Source organism: Symphalangus syndactylus, chromosome 12, assembly GCF_028878055.3.
Source record: "Symphalangus syndactylus isolate Jambi chromosome 12, NHGRI_mSymSyn1-v2.1_pri, whole genome shotgun sequence".
Classification (NCBI taxonomy): Eukaryota; Metazoa; Chordata; class Mammalia; order Primates; family Hylobatidae; genus Symphalangus; species Symphalangus syndactylus.
Window position 1 is genome coordinate 86062781 of NC_072441.2, and position 18112 is coordinate 86080892.

An 18112-nucleotide genomic window follows, 5' to 3' on the forward strand; every position below is an offset into this window, starting at 1 on the left:
CCTATTTGTTAATAGCACAATTATAATCTGTAATAACTTAATTTTATATTTTATAATAACTAATAATGTAACTGGATTGTTTTAAATGCAAAGGATAAATGCTTGGGAGGATGGATACCCCATTCTTCATGGCGTGATTATTACACATTGCAAGCCTGTATCAAAACATTTCATGTACCCCATAAATGTATATACTTACTATGTATCTCATGTACCCCATAAATATATACACTTACTACATACCCACAAAAATTTAAAATTTTTCTTTGAAAAAGAAGAGAACAATAGATGCTGGGGCCTAGAAGGTCTTTCCCAGGGACACTACTGGAGGGTGGAGGGTGAGGAGAGAGTGAGGATTTAAAAATTAACCTATTGAGGGGTGGGCGCATTGGCTCACGCTTGTAATCCCAGCACTTTGGGAGGCCAAGGTGGGTAGATCATGAGGTCAGGAGATCGAGACCAACTTGGCTAACATGGTTAAAATCCATCTCTACTAAAGATACAAAAAATTAGCCGGGCATGATGGTGGGCGCCTGTAGTCCCAGCTACTCAGGAGGCTAAGGCAGGAGAATGGTGTGAAACCAGAAGGCGAGCTTGCAGTGAGCCAAGATCATGCCACTGAGCTCCAGCCTGGGTGACAGAGCGAGACTCTGTCAAAAAAAAGAAAGAGAGAAAGAAAAAAAGAAAAAAAGAAAGAAAGAAAGAGAAAAATTCCCTATTGAGTACTATGCTAATTACCTTGGTAACAAAATAATCTGTACACCAAACCCCTGTGACATGCAATTTACCCATATAACACACCCACACATGTACCCCCTGAACCTAAAATATAAGTTACAAGAAAGAAAAAAAAGGAAAATGTGCATTCACAGAATAAAGAAAATATGATAGTATCAAATCCATATTTATATTTTATTCTATATACTTACAAAAGTAATATCATAATTTATTGCAAATACTCATATTTACTGTGTCAAAAATCACATTTTTGCAACTATATGCATACTTTGGTGATATTGCAGGTGCAGTTCCAGACCACCAAAATCAAGCAAATGCTGCAATAAAGCAAGTCACACAGATTTTTTGGTTTCCCAGTGCATGTAAGTTATGTTTACACTCAACTCTATGCACATAAAGAAGAAAATCTGGAGGAAATGGCTAAATTCCTGGAAACACACAATCTCCCACGATTGAACCAGGAAGAGAAAGAAACCCTTGTAGACCAATATCAAGCACTGAAGTTGAATTAGTAATAAAAAACTTACCTACCAACACGAAAGCCCTAGACCAGATGGATTCACAGCTGAATTCTACCAGATGTACAAAGAATAACTGGTACCAATCCTGCTGAAACTATGCCAAAAAATCAAGGAGGAAGGGCTCCTGCCTAACTCATTCTATGAAGCCAGCACCAGCCTGATACAAATATTCTGGCAGAGACACAGTGGAAAAGAAAATTTCAGGCCAATATTCCCAATGAACATATTTGCAAAAATTCTCAATGAAATATTAGCAAACTGTATCCAGCAGCATATAAATAAGTTAATACACCACTATCAAGTCCTGTTCTCATCACCTCACAGTAGATGAAGGTGAGACCTTGTATCTCTTATTCATTCTTCCCTCAAATCTTTACACACTGATGGCTTAAGAGAAGGTAGCAGCAATAATTTCTTTGCACAGTGTCTGGATGTAGTAGCAGTTCAATGAATATTAATAGGTAAAAGAAGATATTGGAGAAGAAACATGATCAGAACAAAAATGATGACAGGAGGTGCCTCCTGAAGCACATTCTGGCTGTGGCAGGTGATAAGCCTCAAGCATTTTCATAAGGTTTTATGGCAAGTCTTAATGATGCCCCATCCTTGTTGTTGATCTTCCCTTCTGATTCCTCTGTGTTATGATTTCTTCACAGGAGAGTAGATGACTTGGGAGTCCTGGGAGAGACATACAGGAATAAAGACCAAAGTGATCAAGAAAATAAATAGCAGGGAGGAAGGAAAGATGAAGAACTTCCAAAGAGTCTAGCTCACCTTGTTCTCCAGAAGTGTCCTGATGTTTGCTGTTAAGGAAAAAGTAATAGTTCTGAACTGTTGCGTTCTTACTTAGGCCACACTCCCAGACTTTATGCCCCAGGGTATAGAACTACTATGCTTAGTATGTGGAATCCCATTTTCTCCTGTTCTGTAAAATCCATTCTTAAAGTTGTTAATACTGAAGTCCTTCTAAGACTCTATCCATCTTCCAAGCCCTCCACCAGCACTTACTAACAAAGCGCTTCCTTTCTCTAATGCAACTTCCCATAGGTCATTGTCTTTATAATTTTTTCCTCTTGATTCTCTGTTACAGCATTCTGTCAGGGCTGTTTCCTGTTCTTTCTCTATGTTCCTGAGACAACCAACCATGTGTGGTTCACCTCACTACATAGAAGGAAATTGGAGTAGAAGCATAGATAACAGAAGACAGACTCTGAATCACATAGTATTTTGAATCTGGTTGCAGGAGCTGCTTAGTGATGTCTGCTTCTTTTCCCCTTTTTCCAGGTATGCATAGTGAGATAACATCCCTTTCCTTCCCTTGAAGATTTACAACTGGAAGGTTTGGAAAATGACTGCACTTTTTGATTCTGCTAGGCTGGTCAGATAGAGAAAGAGAATGATAGGGTAATCAACTCTCTATAGGAAGTTGAAGTGGCAAATCTAAGCAAGGCAGACAGAGGACCCACCTTCAGAGGCTCAGAGGAGAGTAGCTAGATGACCACTGACCAGGAAATCAGCCAAGCTGTCAACAGCCACTGGCTCCATCAGAGGCAACCAGGAGCACAGAACAAAGGACAGCTTTTAGGGTTGTTGGTATAAGGGTTGTAGTTTTAAGGGCACTGAAGCAGAAGTTTAAAGGACACTCCTCTGCACTGCTGCAGAACTCAGCAGTTCCTGCAAAGCTACATGTCGAGGTGAAAATTCTCTAGGTCATGTTGATTTATTCAGTTATTCCTCCCATCCCATATGAAGACTACAGATCCTTCAAAAGAGACACTTTAAGGACCCTGTTCACCTGAGAGAATTCCTCTTGGACTTTAGACTGCTCACTCTTGCCTGATTTCCTTCTTTTGCCTTGAATCTTAGATTCTCCCTGACTATCTTACCCCATTCAAATGAAGACTCATTAGACCATCTCCCTATTTTTTTTTTTTAAGTTTGCTTTCTTCACAAGAGCCTACCTCCAGGTGTCTCTTGCTTCCTTCTGGATCAACAGATTTCCTATCAAGGGCAAGCGATGTATTAAAACCTCTATTGCTGGCCGGATGCAGTGGCTCACACCTGTAATCCCAGCACTTTGGGAGGCTGAGGTGGATGGATCACTTGAGGTCAAAGTTTGAATCCAGCCTGGCCAACATGGTGAAACCCTGTCTCTACTAAAAATACAAAAATTAGCTGGGCATGGTGGCGCATGCCTGTCATCCCAGCTACTCAGGAGTCTGAGAGAGGAAAATCAAGCAATTTTCCTGTCTCAGCTCACAGGCAGAGATTGCAGTGAGCTGACATTGCACCACTGCACTCCAGCCTGGGCAACAGAGCAAGACTCCTTCTCAAAAATAGATAAATAAATAAATAAATAAATAAAGCCCCTATTGCATACAATGCATCACTTTCCTGTGAATATGCATCTGACAAGAACCACTTTGCAGTTTCTCACCTGAGCCTTCTGGCTGCTGGATGCTCCAGACCGGAGAATAAACCACATCCACATCTACAGAGCCCACTGCAGGGAGAAGACAAGAGTTCACAGATGTTGGTGGCCAAGGGTTCACACTTCATACACATCTTCCCAGTTCCTGGCTTAATGATTATATCCTTCCTCTCAACCCCAACATGATTCCAAGAGAGTCATTTATTTATGGGGAATGGCTGGGTCTCAGGGGTTGGGGTGGCTACACCACCCACATAATGGTCTCTGCTCCTGTCTCCTCTTTCTTTTCTGCCTCAGCCTCAGAGCCCCTCCCAGTGGAGACACTCACCATTGACATACACTGGCTGCAGCTCCTCCATGTCTGGGGTTGGGCTTGAATAGGTGAGCTCTTGAGGATTTTGCCTGGAAGCCCCTCTGTGAGAAAGTGAATTAACTGCATGATAGAGTCCCCAGGGCAGTGAGTGAAAACAGGGGGGAGACTGGCTGAGGAGAGAGCAGGTAGAAGCTCTGCAGCCATGGCTCTCTGCTTGGGTGATTTTATGGCCCTTTGTATAGACTATCTACTTTGATATGGCCAAAACTTCTGTTCCTTATCTTTGGCTTTTTCAAAAGTTATAAATAAGACAATGATACTGCTCCAGAATCATTTTTTTCTTATAAACTGTCATAAAACTTTGCCTGCCTTTTTCTCATTACTTTATCTCTCTCACTCCTTCTGGACATATACTACATACCTATAGCACAGTATGTCCCTGGAGGAAATATGCATTTTGTGTGTATGTTCATTCCTCTAAATATCTAACAAAAACTTACTTATACATTATAGGTATTCAATAATCTTGAGTATATGAATTTATATATTAATTTAAATGTATGTAATCCTATACAAGATAACACCAAGGATCATGTGGACCACCTTAAGACAGTGCCCTGGTGGCATAAATGTAATGCAGTAGAGACAAGAGTATTACAGAAAGATACCATGTTAATTACATAGCCTCAGTCTCAGCGTACAAGCAGAGTACAGTAGGTATTTAAAACTGAATGAAGGAGACCTCTAGAATTAAAATTTTTACTAGGAAGAGTTCTCACCTGGGTTCATTTGTGGCAGAACTTTCTCCTGAAATGCAAATAAAACAAAATTCATTTCAGAGAAGGAAGCTTTATCTCTTAAAATTTTGACATGATTTAACTACATATACTCAGCTGGTAAGACATAGGATATAGAAGAGTAATCCAATTGTATTTCATCTAAATGGCTACTTATTTATTCCAACACAACTAGTTGTTAGTAAAATAATTCATTCTTTTTTTCCCCACTGATTTAAAATGCCACTTCAAATGGCAAACCCTTCATGCACTGGTAACTGTTTCTTGATTTTCTATTCTGTTCTATTGTCTCTGTCTATTCATGTACCTGTACAATGTTGTTTTAACTATCCTAATACATAACATATTTTAACCATTGATGACTAATTTTATTTTATTGCTCCTCTGTATTAGATTTTATGCAGCCATTCTTAATTTTTAAATGTTTGATATTTGCAACACTTAGTCTTTAGGAGTGATCTTGGGGCTAAGCTGGATATTGACATTCGTAAGGCAAACTAGGCCATCTCTTGCACCATTTTGCTTTGTGGAGAGATGTAAAACAAGAAACGCAGCATATTAGCATAGATGTATCAGCTGTGTCTTTAAAGAGAATCCTCATAGTGATCCAGGAGATATTTTCTAGTCCTCCATTAATACCTCAAGAAACAATGCCACATAGATGTATATAGAGGCCACCCCAGCTCAAAAGCTTCATGCTTCGTAGAAATCAGTATCGCTTGTAACACCCATAAGTGTGTGCGTGTAGCTTCCAGAGGTCACCACTGCAAGAGACATGCTAAATTTCTAGTTACATTGCACTTGGGGATACCCCAGTTGTGCTTCCCATCAGGCTTATATAATCGTGGTCAAAGTCCTCCCAGTTTAGGTGCAGTTTGCCAATCATGGAAAATACTGCTAGTAGCTCAGCCAATATTTCAACTTTGTTAGGCTTTACAGAAAACAGTGCTAGAAAATTAACTTTGATTTAGTTTGCCAAGGAGAAGGTAAAACTTCTTTATAATTAGCTTGTTTAGTCTTCAAGGAAAGGAATGACCTCAGAATTGTCTACCAAGCCAAACTGTCATTAAAGCGTAAGTCTGGGGCAGTCGGTCATATTCAAACATGTATTAAATTAGTGTATATGTTTCCAACAATTCCTTCTTAAAGAAATTATTTTAAAATGGACTTCAAAAATAGTTCTACTATCTAAGCACTTTTGAATAATAACAAAATCTGATGATACATTGGTTCACAAAGAAAACCTCCAAAATATTCCAAAAATCGACATGGTACAAATAATATTCCTTGATCATAATGGAACTGGTAATTCATAACAAAACTATGAAAAAATTGACATATGTCTATAATTTGTCAATTTAAAGGAAGCAAGTCTTAAGCAACTGAATACATATACAATATAGAAAAAAAAGGAAGACTAAATATCCAATTTGTTCAAAAGAATAAAACTAACAAAAATAGAAGGCAATAACTAACAAAGATAAAAACAGAATTCTAGAATTAGAAAGAAATATTGGTAGATCAAATAATAAATTCTAAGAGTTTTACCATACAGGAGATACAGGCACTATCTTCCTAGATGATTACATTTCAAAGGGATGGCTCCCAAGTCTTAGAGATAGACATTTCTGGGTTGTAAAACTGGCAAGAGGCTAAGAGAAGATTTATATCTCAAAGAGGCAGAGAAAGAATTTACAATTGCAAGTTTTCTAAAGTAAGTGCTCTAAGAAAAGGGAGACGAGGAACCTATAGTCAATCGGAGGACAATATTAAGGCCAGCTTGGTGTGGGGAGGAGTGCCCTGTGTGGACACATGCCTGAGGAATCTTATGGAGCCTTGAAAAGCAGATAAAGGAACATTCATTTCAGGGGAGATATGGTCATCTGTCTGAGGCAAGAGCTGCATATTTACAGGTGGGTGCAATGGTGTGCAAGTGTTTCTTGTGGATGGATCTGAGCCCTGTGAAAGAGAGGCATAGCTTGAAGCCATTTAAAAATCTGGCCAAGGGGACTTCCTGAAGAGGTATAGGGTTCCAAAATAAGGGTGGAGGGGAAGAGGAAGAAGGCTTTAGATTCTTAGAAACCGAAGAGAGATGTTAAGTGCTCAGCTGGAGAAAAACAAAACACCTGCATCACAAGATGGAGGTAGGTAGTGTTCATAGTTGGGGGCTCTGGAGAATCCAGAAACACACCCCCAAAATAGGAGCCGATTTTCTCAACCCAGCAAACCTGGAGAGTCAGCTTTTTTGGAGCCAGAGGAAATCAATGCCAACCATGCAGGCTTCAAAAACAGAAGCAAGTCAAGGAAAGAGAAACATCTGGCCAGAACCGTTTCCATATTGCGGAAGGCTGGCCTGAAGAGGGTCTAAGCTGAGTGGGTGGGAGGTGAGTGCTTTAACTTTGAGATTCAGAAAGCTGCTTAATGAACAAGCACTCTTTGGAGAAACTATGTTTTTGTTGTTGTTTGCCTAAAATTATATAGGAGTGATATGGTGTGGCTGTGTCCCAACCCAAATCTCATCTGGAATTCCCACATGTTGTGGGAAGTACCCAGTGGGAGGTAACTGAATCATGGGAGCAAGTCCTTCCCGTGCTGTTCTCGTGATAGTGAATAAGACTCACAAGAGCTGACGGTTTTAAAAAGAGCAGTTTCCCTGCACAAGCTTATCTCTTTGCCTGCCGCCATCCACATAAGATGTGACTTGCTCCTCCTGGTTTTCTGCCATGACTGTGAGGTTTCCCTAGCCATGTGCAACTATAAGTCCAATTAAACCTCTTTCTTTTGTAACCTGCCCTTTCTCAGGTATGTCTTTATTAGCAACCGACTAATACAAGGAGTAAGTGGATAGACTATGGGCCTGCCTGCGATTTCAGCCAGAGTCAGGGAAAATACGATCCTCTAAGACTGAGTGTGAATGGGCAGTAGGAAGAGGAAGATAAAAAATTAAATTTTATGGTTGCACTCTAAGAGTACCCTTGTTCAATAAATCAGTTATCATAGCAAAAATTAATCAATATCTCAGGAGTAAACTTAGCAAGAAATGGTGAAAGCCTATATAAGTAAAACTCTAAAATACTATGACTCAAAATTTACCAAAAGTAGACATACTCTTGGATAGAAACATTTCTCATTATAAAGCTGTCAATTCTTCCGTAATTAATCTCAAAATTTAAGAGAAACCTAACAAAAATACTTTCTTGAGAGACACTGGTTATATTGTTTGTGGGGAAAATAAATAAGCAATAATATCCAGAAAAGTTCTGTAAGAATAACATAGTCATGATGGGAACAATCTTGATGGAAGAAAAAAAGTATTGTTATAAAGCAAAGGCATACAAGTCACACACACAAACACACGTATGCACATACTGACATACACACAAACAGCATAAGGCATCAAAGATAGATCTGAATAGTATCAGATATTTAGTATAGCTGAACTGCTTTTATCCATAACATTTCTGTCGCCATGTGTGTGTGGGGTTTTTCTTCCCCATACCAGTCAATTTTCCAACTCTTAGGACACTAATTACAATTAAACTCAGTTCTGACACTACTCAGAGTTAGTGCAGACCCCACAGGTAAAGGAGTGTGTCCTGCAAAACTGCCCCCAACTCCAGATGCCAATAATATGTCATGGGCCTCATATCCTTCTGAGCAAATGACTATAAATTGGGGATTCCCAGGACTCTTTCCTCAGTTTCAATAATTTGCTATATAGAACTTGAAGAAACACTTCAGTTACTCTTACTGGGTTATTACAAAGGATGTTATAAAAGATACAAATATACAACCAAATGAAAAAGTTTAGGTAAGACAATGTCTGGAAGTGTACTGAACACTGGAGTTTCTGTTCCCAAGGGAATGGGGTGCTCTACCCTCCCAGTACATTGATGTATTCACCAACTGGCAAGCTCGCCAAATCCCATTGTTTAGGATTTTTATAGCAGTCCCATTACATAGGTATGATTGATTAAATCATTGGCAATTGATGGTTAGATGAATCTTCAGTCCCTCTCCTGTCCTCAGAGGTCCAGGGGTGGGGTTCGAAGTTCCAACCCTCTAATCAAAAGGTTGGTGTTTCTGAAAACCAGCTCTCATATTGAAGCTATCCAGGAGCCCCTCTGTTGAGAGTCATCTCATTAGCATACCAAAGACACTCAACACTCAAGGAATTCTTAGAGTTTTGGGAGCTCAGGGGTCAGGAACTAGGGACAAAGACCAAATATATTAAATAATTTCTTCTTATATCACAATGCCATAGGATATTATAAAGGCATCACTGTACTTTAAAAAGATAATTAAATAAAGCACATAGAAATAATGAAATAGCTATCTGAAAAAAAAGATTAGATTCTAGTTCAGTACCTATTCAAAAAGATTTCTGGATGTGTCACAGGTAGTTGAACCAGAGCAACTCCATCTTGAGTAGGAGTTGGGTAAAATGAGGCTGAAACCTACTGGGCCCCATTCCCAGACAGTTAGGCATTCTAAGTCACAGGATGAAATAGGAGGTCGGCACAAGATACAGTTCATAAAGACCTTGCTGATCAAATTGGTTGCAGTAAAGAAGCCAGCAGAAACCCACCAAAACCAAGATAGAAACAAGAGTGACCTCTAGATGCCCTCACTGCTACACTCCCACCAGTGGCATGATGGTTTACAAATGCCATGGCAATATCAGGAAGTTATCCAATATGGTCTAAAAAGGGGAGGCATGAATAATCCACCCTTTGTTTAGCATATCATCAAGAAATAACCACAAAAATGGGCAACAAGCAACTCTTGGTGCTACTCTGCCTATGGAATAGCCGTTCTTTCATTCCTTTACTTTCTTAATAAACTTGCTTTCACTGTACTGTATGGACTCGCCCTGAATTCTTTCTTACTTGGGATTCAAGAACCCTCTCTTGGGGTCTGGATTCAGACCCCTTTCCGGTAACAGATGGATCAAAAATTTAAGCATAAATATAAAGTAATACAATTCTAGAAGAAAATATGGGCCTGGCACAGTAGCTCACACCTGTAATCCCAGTAATTAGAGAGGCCAAGACTGGTAGATCACTTGAGCTCAAGAGTGCGAGACCAGCCTGGGCAACATGGAGAAATCCCATATATATAAAAAATACAAAAACTAGCCAGTCAAGGTGGTGCATGCCTGTGGTCTCAGCTACTCAGGAGGCTGAGGTAGGAGTATCACTTGAGTCCAGCAGGTTGAGGTTGCAGTGATCCGAGATTGTACCACTGCACTCTAGCCTAGGTGACAGAGCGAGAACCTGTCCCGAAAAAAAAAAAAAAAAAAGAAAGAAAAAAAAGAAGAACATTTTTATCATCTAAGAATGGGGAAGACCTTCCAAAATAGGTTACCAAACCTAGAACCCATAAAAGAAGATACTGATAAGTTAGACCACATAAAAATAATTATTTTTATAGTAAGAATTTCAATATGAAAGGCAATGCAAACTGCAGATTGGGGACCCTTTTCACTATTCATACCTCAGACAAAGAGCTAATATATTTAGTATAAACAGATCATCTACAAATCACTAAGAATGAGACAAAAAACCCAACGTAAAACGATGAAACTATGTGAACAAAGAGCTCACCATAAACAGAAACATAAATCAAAACTACAGGGCAGTAATGTTTCTCAATTGAGAAACAGGCAAAAAAATCAAAACTTACAATACTTTGTGTGGCTGGTGTGTCATAAACAAGCATGTGTATGACATGTCCTTACGGGAGTATAATTCTGTACAACTATGAGTAACCCTGACAATATCTATCAAATTAGAAAGGTATCTAATTTGAATATAGAAATTTTATTTATAAGAATTAATTCCACAGGCATACTGTACATGTAAGAAATGACATCTAAAAGAAAAATTATTGTAGCATTGTGTGTCATGGAAAACAACTTGAGATCATCTAAATCTCCATCAATAGGTAATCATTAACATTAAGATAACTATTGCAAATCCATGAATAGAATGCTTTGCCTCCATTAAAAAGATGTTACAGTTCTATACATATTTATATCAAACAGTTCTCAAATAATATTCATAGAAAAGTGAAGTGTAGCACACAGTATGTTATTATTTGTGTGAAAATAAAGAATATGTATGTATACAATGACATCATGTAAGTCTAAAATATCTCTGGAAAAATAAATGAGATATTGCTAAGAGTGGGAGCCTCTGAGGAAGGGAACCAAGAGGTCCAGGAACAGGTGTGAGAGAAAGGATTACTTTTTACTGTCATATTCTTTGATATTGTTTGAATGTTTTACCAGATGTATTTGTAACATATTTATTCAGTTATTTATTTTAAAGAAAAAATAAAAGATATTGGGCCACTCTGAAAGGGACTATGTTAATAGTTTATTTTAGGTTGACATAGAGGTATCGTGGTCCTCATGATAAGAGATTAGCCAATGAAAGAAAGCATTGCTTTCATTAGGCAACAGCCACTGCCTTGCCCTTATATTTCTATGCTGTGCAAAGCTCAAAAGTGAATGATTTAGGGTATGGTTAATTTATGTAGGGGTCTGAGGACCTTCATGGAAGGAAAGGGATCAAGACGCTGACTTTCTTTAGTTATTAGATCATCTTTTGATAAATTGAGGTGGTCCCAATTAAGTCATCTACTTGAAAGAAAGAATTGTCTTAAGTGAAACTCACCATGAAATAAATTGCCAGTTTGGGATATCTGGCCAGGCATGGTGACTCATGCCTGTAATACCAGTGCTTGAGGCATGTAATACCACAGGCATGCATCACGCTTGAGCCCAGGAGTTCAAGACTAGCCTCGGCAACATATAAAGTCATCTCCAGAAGTAATTAAAAAGTTAGCAAGGCATGGTGATGCATGCCTGTGGTCCCATCTACTTGGGAAATTGAGGCAAGAGGATCACCTGAGCTTGGGACATCAAGGCTGCAGTGAGCCATGATCATACCACTGCACTCTGGCCTGAGTAGCAGAGTGACACTTTGTCTGAAAAAAAAAAAAAAAAGATTGGATATCTGAAGGTCAAAGCCATGACCTGAGATTGAAAACTTCTGAAGCAGCCTAATTTTGGAAACAAATTTAGTAAAAAATAATTTTGTGTGGTTGTGTGCTTGTAAACTAAAAAGTAATAGGAAGATAGTATGTGAGGCAATACATATGTTAATTAGTTCAATCTAGCAATTCCACAATGTATACTTATTTGAAAACATCATACTGTACATAAATACATGCAATTTTTATCTGTCAATTAAAAATCAATTAAATTTTTTTAAAGTTACAAGAGTGGAAGTGCAGGTCAAAAACCATGTGGTAGATCCATGCAGTAAAGGCTCCCAATTTGTTCCTATCTTCTTGTATGCATTGTCTTGCAATGTGACTCTGTCATTTGTCAGCAAAGAGGTAGACACTATCTCTCTACCACTTGCATTTGGTTATGACCATATGACTTACTTTTTGATCAATGGGACTTTTTGATCAATAACAACAGTGACAAATTAGGAGGCTTATATTAGTACTTGTCCTTGCTTGGGCACATTTATAAACTGAATGTTTGTGTCCTGCCCAAATTCCACATATTGAAGTACTAATGCCAAATGTGATTATAGTTGGAAATGGAACCTTTATAGAAGTAATTAATTTTAAGTGAGATCATAAGAGTGAGCCCTGATACAATAGGATTAGTGTTTTTATAAGAAGGGATGGGTTTAAGGGTACAGCAAACCACCATGGAACGTGTATACATATGTAACAAACCTGCATGTTCTGCACATGTACCCCAGAACTTAAAGTATAATTAAAAAAAAAAGAAGGAACAACAGAGAATTTGCTCTTTCTCTCTGCATGTACACAAGAATAATTCGTGTGAGCACATAGCAAGACGGTAGCTGCCTGCAAGCTAAGAGAAGAGGCCTCAGAATGAAACTTATCTTGCTGGCATCTTAACCTTACACTTCCCAGCCTTTAGAATTGTAAGAAAATTAATTTTGGGGGCCGGGTGCAGTGGCTCACACCTGTAATCCCAGCACTTTGGGAAGCCAAGGCAGGTGAATCACGAGGTCAGGAGATCGAGACCATCCTAACTAACACGGTGAAACCCCATCTCTACTAAAAACACAAAAAATTAGCCAGGCGTGGTGGCGGATGCCTGTAGTCCCAGCTACTGGGGAGGCTGAGGCAGGAGTATGGCGTGAACCCAGGAGGCAGAGCTTGCAGTGAGCCTAGATGGTGCCACTGCACTCTAGCCTGGATGACAGAGTGAGACTGCGTCTCAAAAAAAAAAAAATTAGTTTTTGTTCTTTAAGCCACCCAATCTGTGGCATTTTGTTGTGCTATCTCAAGAAGACCAACACAGACACCCTACACTGTCTTCACGGGAAAGAACAACTATTGTCTTTTGTAAGTATAAAACAGTTGAAGATGGGCTTCGTGTATCATGGCGTAGATCTGAGGTAACTTTCTCGTTTTGTAGGTGAGGAAACAGAGCAGAGTTGGTTACCCAAACAGAGGGTGGCCATTTCACCCCTGATAGAGCAGTGATGAGTCAGGAGGCTCTATAAAAGAATGAGGAACTGGGAAAGATATTTTGGGAATAAAGTAGCAGAGAGGGGTGAAGAAGTGTAATACAAGACTTACTTAGATCATCTGTTTAAAAAATAAAACTTCCATTGAACTTGAGAATACTGGCTTGCACAAAAGGGAAAAAACACCTAGGAATACAACGAACCAACAAGGTGAAAGAACTCCATAGCAAGAATTACAAAACACTGCTGAAAGAAATCAGAGATGACACAAACAAATGAAAAAACATTCCATGCTCATGGATAGGAAGAATCAATGTTGTTAAAATGGCCACACTCTTCAAAGCTATTTACAGATTCAAGGCTATTCCTAGAAAACTACCAATGACATTGTTTACAAAATTAGAAAAAAAAATCTAAAATTCATTTGGAACCAAAAAAGAGCCCAAATAGCCAAAACAGTCCCAAGCAAAAAATAAAAATAAAAAAGCTAGAGGGATAACACTAAACAACTTTAAACTGTATCACAAGACTACAGTAACTAAAATGGCATGGTACTGCTACAAAAACTGACATGCAGACCAATGAAATGGATTAGAGAACACAAAAATAAAGCCATATATCTACAACCATCTGATCTTCTACAAAGCTGATAAACACAAGCAATGGGGAAAGGACTCCCTATTTAATAAATGCTGATGGGATAACTGACTAACCACATGCAGAATATTGAAACTGGACCACTACCTTTCACCATATACAAAAATCAACTCAAGATGGATCAAATTCTTAAATGTAAAACCTAAAACTATAAAGATCTGATATGGTTTGGTTGTGTCCCCACCCAAATCTCATCTTGAATTGTAGTTCCCATAATCCCAACGTGTTGCAGGAGGGACCCGGTGGGAGGTAATTGAATCATGGGGCTGGTTACTCCCATGCTGTTCTTGTGATAGTTAGTTAGTTCTCATAAGATCTGATGTTTTTTACCCCCTTTCCTTGGCACTTCTCTCTCCTGCTACCCTGTGAAGAAGGACATGTTTGCTTCCTCTTCTGTCATGATTGTAAGTTTCCTGAGGCCTTCCCAGTCATATGGAACTGTGAGTCAATTAAACCTCTTTCCTTTGTAAATTACCCAGTCTTGGGTATTTCTTTATAGCATTGTGAGAACAGACTAATACAAAACTCTAAAAGAAAATCTAGGAAATACCATTCTGGATATTGGCCAAAGAAAAGACTTCATGATGAAAGCTCCAAAAACAATTGCAATAAAAACAAAAAAATTGACAAATGGGACCTAATTAAACTAAAGAGCTTCTTCACAACAAAAGAAACTAACAAAGTAAATAACAATCTATAGAATGGAACAAAATATTTGCAAACTGTGCATCCAACAAATGTTTAATACCTAGAATCTACTAGGAACTCAAACAAATCAATAAGCGAAAACCAAACAACCCTATTTAAAAATGGGTAAAGGACATGAACAGACACTTCTCCAAAAAAGACATATATGCAGCCAAAAATCATATGAAAAAATGTTCATTATCACTAATCATTAGGGAAATTGTAAATCAAAACCCCAATGAGATACCATCTCACACCAGTCTGAATGGCTATTGAAAAGTCAAAAAATGAGATTCTGGTGAGGTTGCAGAGAAAAGGGAACACTTAACACATTGTTGGTGGCAATGTAAATTAGTTCTGCCTCTGTGGAAAACAGTCTGGAGATTTCTCAAAGAACTTAAAATAAAACTACCATTTGGCCAAGCAAGGGGTCCATTACTGGGTATATTCCCAAAGGAATATAAATCGTTCTACTGTAAAGACACATGCATGCATATGTTCATTGAAGCACTATTCACAATAGTAAAGACATGGAATCAACCTAGATGCCCATCAACAGTATACCAGATAAAGAAAATGTGTTACATATACACTATGGAATACTATGCAGCTATAAAAAATGAGATTACGTCCTTTGCAGCAACATGGATGGAGCTGGAGACCATTATCCTAAGTGAATTAACACAGGAACAGAAAACCAAATATCACATGTTCTTGCTGACATGTGAGAGCTAAACGTTGAGTACATATGAAACAAAGAAGAGTACAACAGACACTGGGACCTATTTGAGGGTGGAGGGAGGGAAGAGAGTGAATATTGAAAAGCTACCTATTGGGGCCAGGCGTGGTGGCTCACTCACTCCTGTAATGCCAGCACTTTGCGAGGCCGAGGTGGGTGGATTACTTGAGGCCAGGAGTTCAAGACTAGCCTGGTCAACATGGTGAAAGGCTATCTCTTCTAGGAGAAAAATACAAAAATTAGCTGGGCATCATGGCAGGTACCTGTAACCTCAGGTACCCAGGAGGCTGAGGCAAGAAAATCGCTTGAACCCAGGAGGTGGCGGGTGCAGTGAGCCAAGATTGTTCACTGCACTCCAACCTGGGAGACAGAGACTTCATCAATAAGAAAGAAAGAGAGAGAGAGAGAGAAAGAAAGAAAGAAAGAAAGAAAGAAGGAAAGAAAGAAGGAAGCAAGGAAGGAATGAAGGAAGGAAGGAGGGAAGGAAGAAAGAAAGGGCTGCCTATTTGGTATCATGCTGATTACCTGGGTGACAAAATTATCTGTACACCAAACCTGCAAGACAACCAATTTACCTATGTAACAAACCTGCACATGTACCTCTTGAACCTAAAATAAACGTTGGAAGTAAAAAATAAAATACTGGCTTAAATGTTTACTATGTGGAAGAAAATTAATGAGTTCCAAAATTTATTTCACCTGTTGTAGTAGATAAGCGTAAGAAAGCATTTTACAAGACCTTGTCTCCCCAAAAAGGCACACTTAAAAATAACTTTTGATAATTACAGATAATATATGTAAACCTGCCATATGTGGTTGACACAATAATTGGGTCATTGGTAATTTTTTTTGACTTGTGAAATATTAATAGGGCTCAGTATGACAAATCACTCTGATTTGTCTAAATTCTTGACAAATTAGAAATAATATGTTACAAAAACATATAGTCATGCTGAAAATGCCAAAAGACACGGCAGCTTAAGGAATATGTTGGTTGTAAAAGGTAGATGCCTTCAAACTTCCAGTAATGGTTAACGAATGCATTTGAACCATCTTCTACTAAGGACAACTAGAAAGGCTGGGCAAAAGAGTTTTAAAGTCTGTTTATAAACATTGAAGTGGTAATAAGATAGTGAAGAACTGCTGAGAAAAGAGAGTAGAGAGGATCAGAGAGCGTGAGGATAAGCCCACCCAGCCTGGTTTTGCCCTTCCCCTGACCATGCCAGAGCACACAGCCTGGGGGCCAGGGACTTGCCCAGCCCAGTCCACCATGATGGCACCTAACACTCCTCCAGGGGACCTGAGGTTGGGCTTACCAATTCTGCCACTATCACCACAACTGATACCTACCCGCATGCACCATCTGCAGGTCTGGAGTCTGACCTGCCCAGCCTATCACAGCCACTACCAACACCAGTATCCACTGTTTGGGACTCAGAGGGTGGACCTGCCACAGCCACTGCCATTGCCCAAACCATGCTGGCTGCCCAGGGGCCTGAGAACCCTTTCACCTGCCTGGCCCAGCATAGCCACTTCGGGTATGTGATTAAGTCACTTGGAGGACCAAGAATTGCCACATTTTTGAATACTTTTGGAAAAGTATTCAAATTATTGGGGTCCCAGATGGCAAAGACAGAATGAAAAGGTTAGAAAACTTATTTAATAAAATAATAGATGAAAACTTCCAAAGTCTAGCAAGAGATTTGGACATCCAGATAGAAAACCTCTGAGATCCCCAAGCACATACAATGCAAAAAGGTCTTTTCCATGGCACATTATAATAAAACAGTCTAAAGTCAAATACAAAGACAGAATTTTTTCAATGGCAAGGGAAAAGCCTCTAGTCACCTATAAAGAAAAACAAAACAAAACAAAACAAAACAAAGAATACACTCCAACCTTCCAGGCCAAGAGAGAACGATATGAAATATTCAAAGTGCTAAAATAAATAAAGTGCCAGTGAAGGAAATTAAATCCAGCAAAATATCCTTCATAAATAAGGAGAAATAAAATCTTTCCCAGATAAGCAAAAGCTGATGAAGTTCGTCACCACTATCCCAGCCCTGTAAGAAATACTCAAGGGAGTCCTAAACCTGAAAGCGAAAGGACAATACTTACCATCATGAAAATGCATAGGTAAAGCCAGGAGGTGCAACAAAGTTAGGTTTGAGGCTTGGTCGTCAGGTACTGGCTGAGTAAGCATTGCAAACCACTTAAATTCCCCAAGATTGTTAGATGTAGAAAATACACACTAAGAGAAAAAACAACAAGGAATACACAAAACAACCAGACAACAATTAACAATATGACAGGAAGAAAACTTCACATATCAATAATAACCTTGAATGTAAATTGATTAAATTCTTTACTTAAAATATATAGACGGGGTGCCGTGGCTCATGCCTGTAATCCCAGCACTTTGGGAGGCTGGGGCAGGAGGATCATATGAGGTCAGGAGTTCGAGACTAGCCTGGCCAACATGGTGAAACCCCAACTCTACTAAAAATACAAATAAATTAGCCAGGCATAGGGGTGGGTGCCTGTAATGCCAGCTACTCAGGAGGCTGAGGCAGGAGAATCTTTTGAACCTGAGAGGTGGAATTTGCAGGGAGTTGAGAACACACCGTTGTGCTCCAGCCTGGGTGACAAGAGTGAAAACTCCATCTCAAAAACAAACAAAGAAAATATATATTTATAGACT

The 18112-nt window shown here is 39.0% G+C and overlaps 1 protein-coding gene across 6 annotated transcripts in view; it reads right to left on the reverse strand.

Annotated features, from left to right (window-relative positions):
* Nucleotides 1-890: 890 nt before the first annotated feature.
* The window catches only part of FCRL2 (Fc receptor like 2), a 35306-nt gene continuing 18084 nt past the window's right edge, over nucleotides 891-18112 (reverse strand). For 3 of the 6 annotated variants that reach the window (XM_063624926.1, XM_063624927.1, XM_063624928.1), the window contains 6 exons: nucleotides 15502-15630; nucleotides 4783-4810; nucleotides 4019-4104; nucleotides 3697-3762; nucleotides 2034-2062; nucleotides 891-1937 (listed from right to left, as the gene is read on the reverse strand). In XM_063624926.1, coding sequence (XP_063480996.1) covers nucleotides 1899-1937; nucleotides 2034-2062; nucleotides 3697-3762; nucleotides 4019-4104; nucleotides 4783-4810; nucleotides 15502-15630 — 377 coding nt within the window. In that variant the 3' untranslated portion in view covers nucleotides 891-1898. The remainder of the gene's footprint in view (nucleotides 1938-2033; nucleotides 2063-3696; nucleotides 3763-4018; nucleotides 4105-4782; nucleotides 4811-15501; nucleotides 15631-18112) is intronic. The other 3 variants (XM_063624930.1, XM_063624929.1, XM_063624931.1) reach the window with 1 other exon arrangement.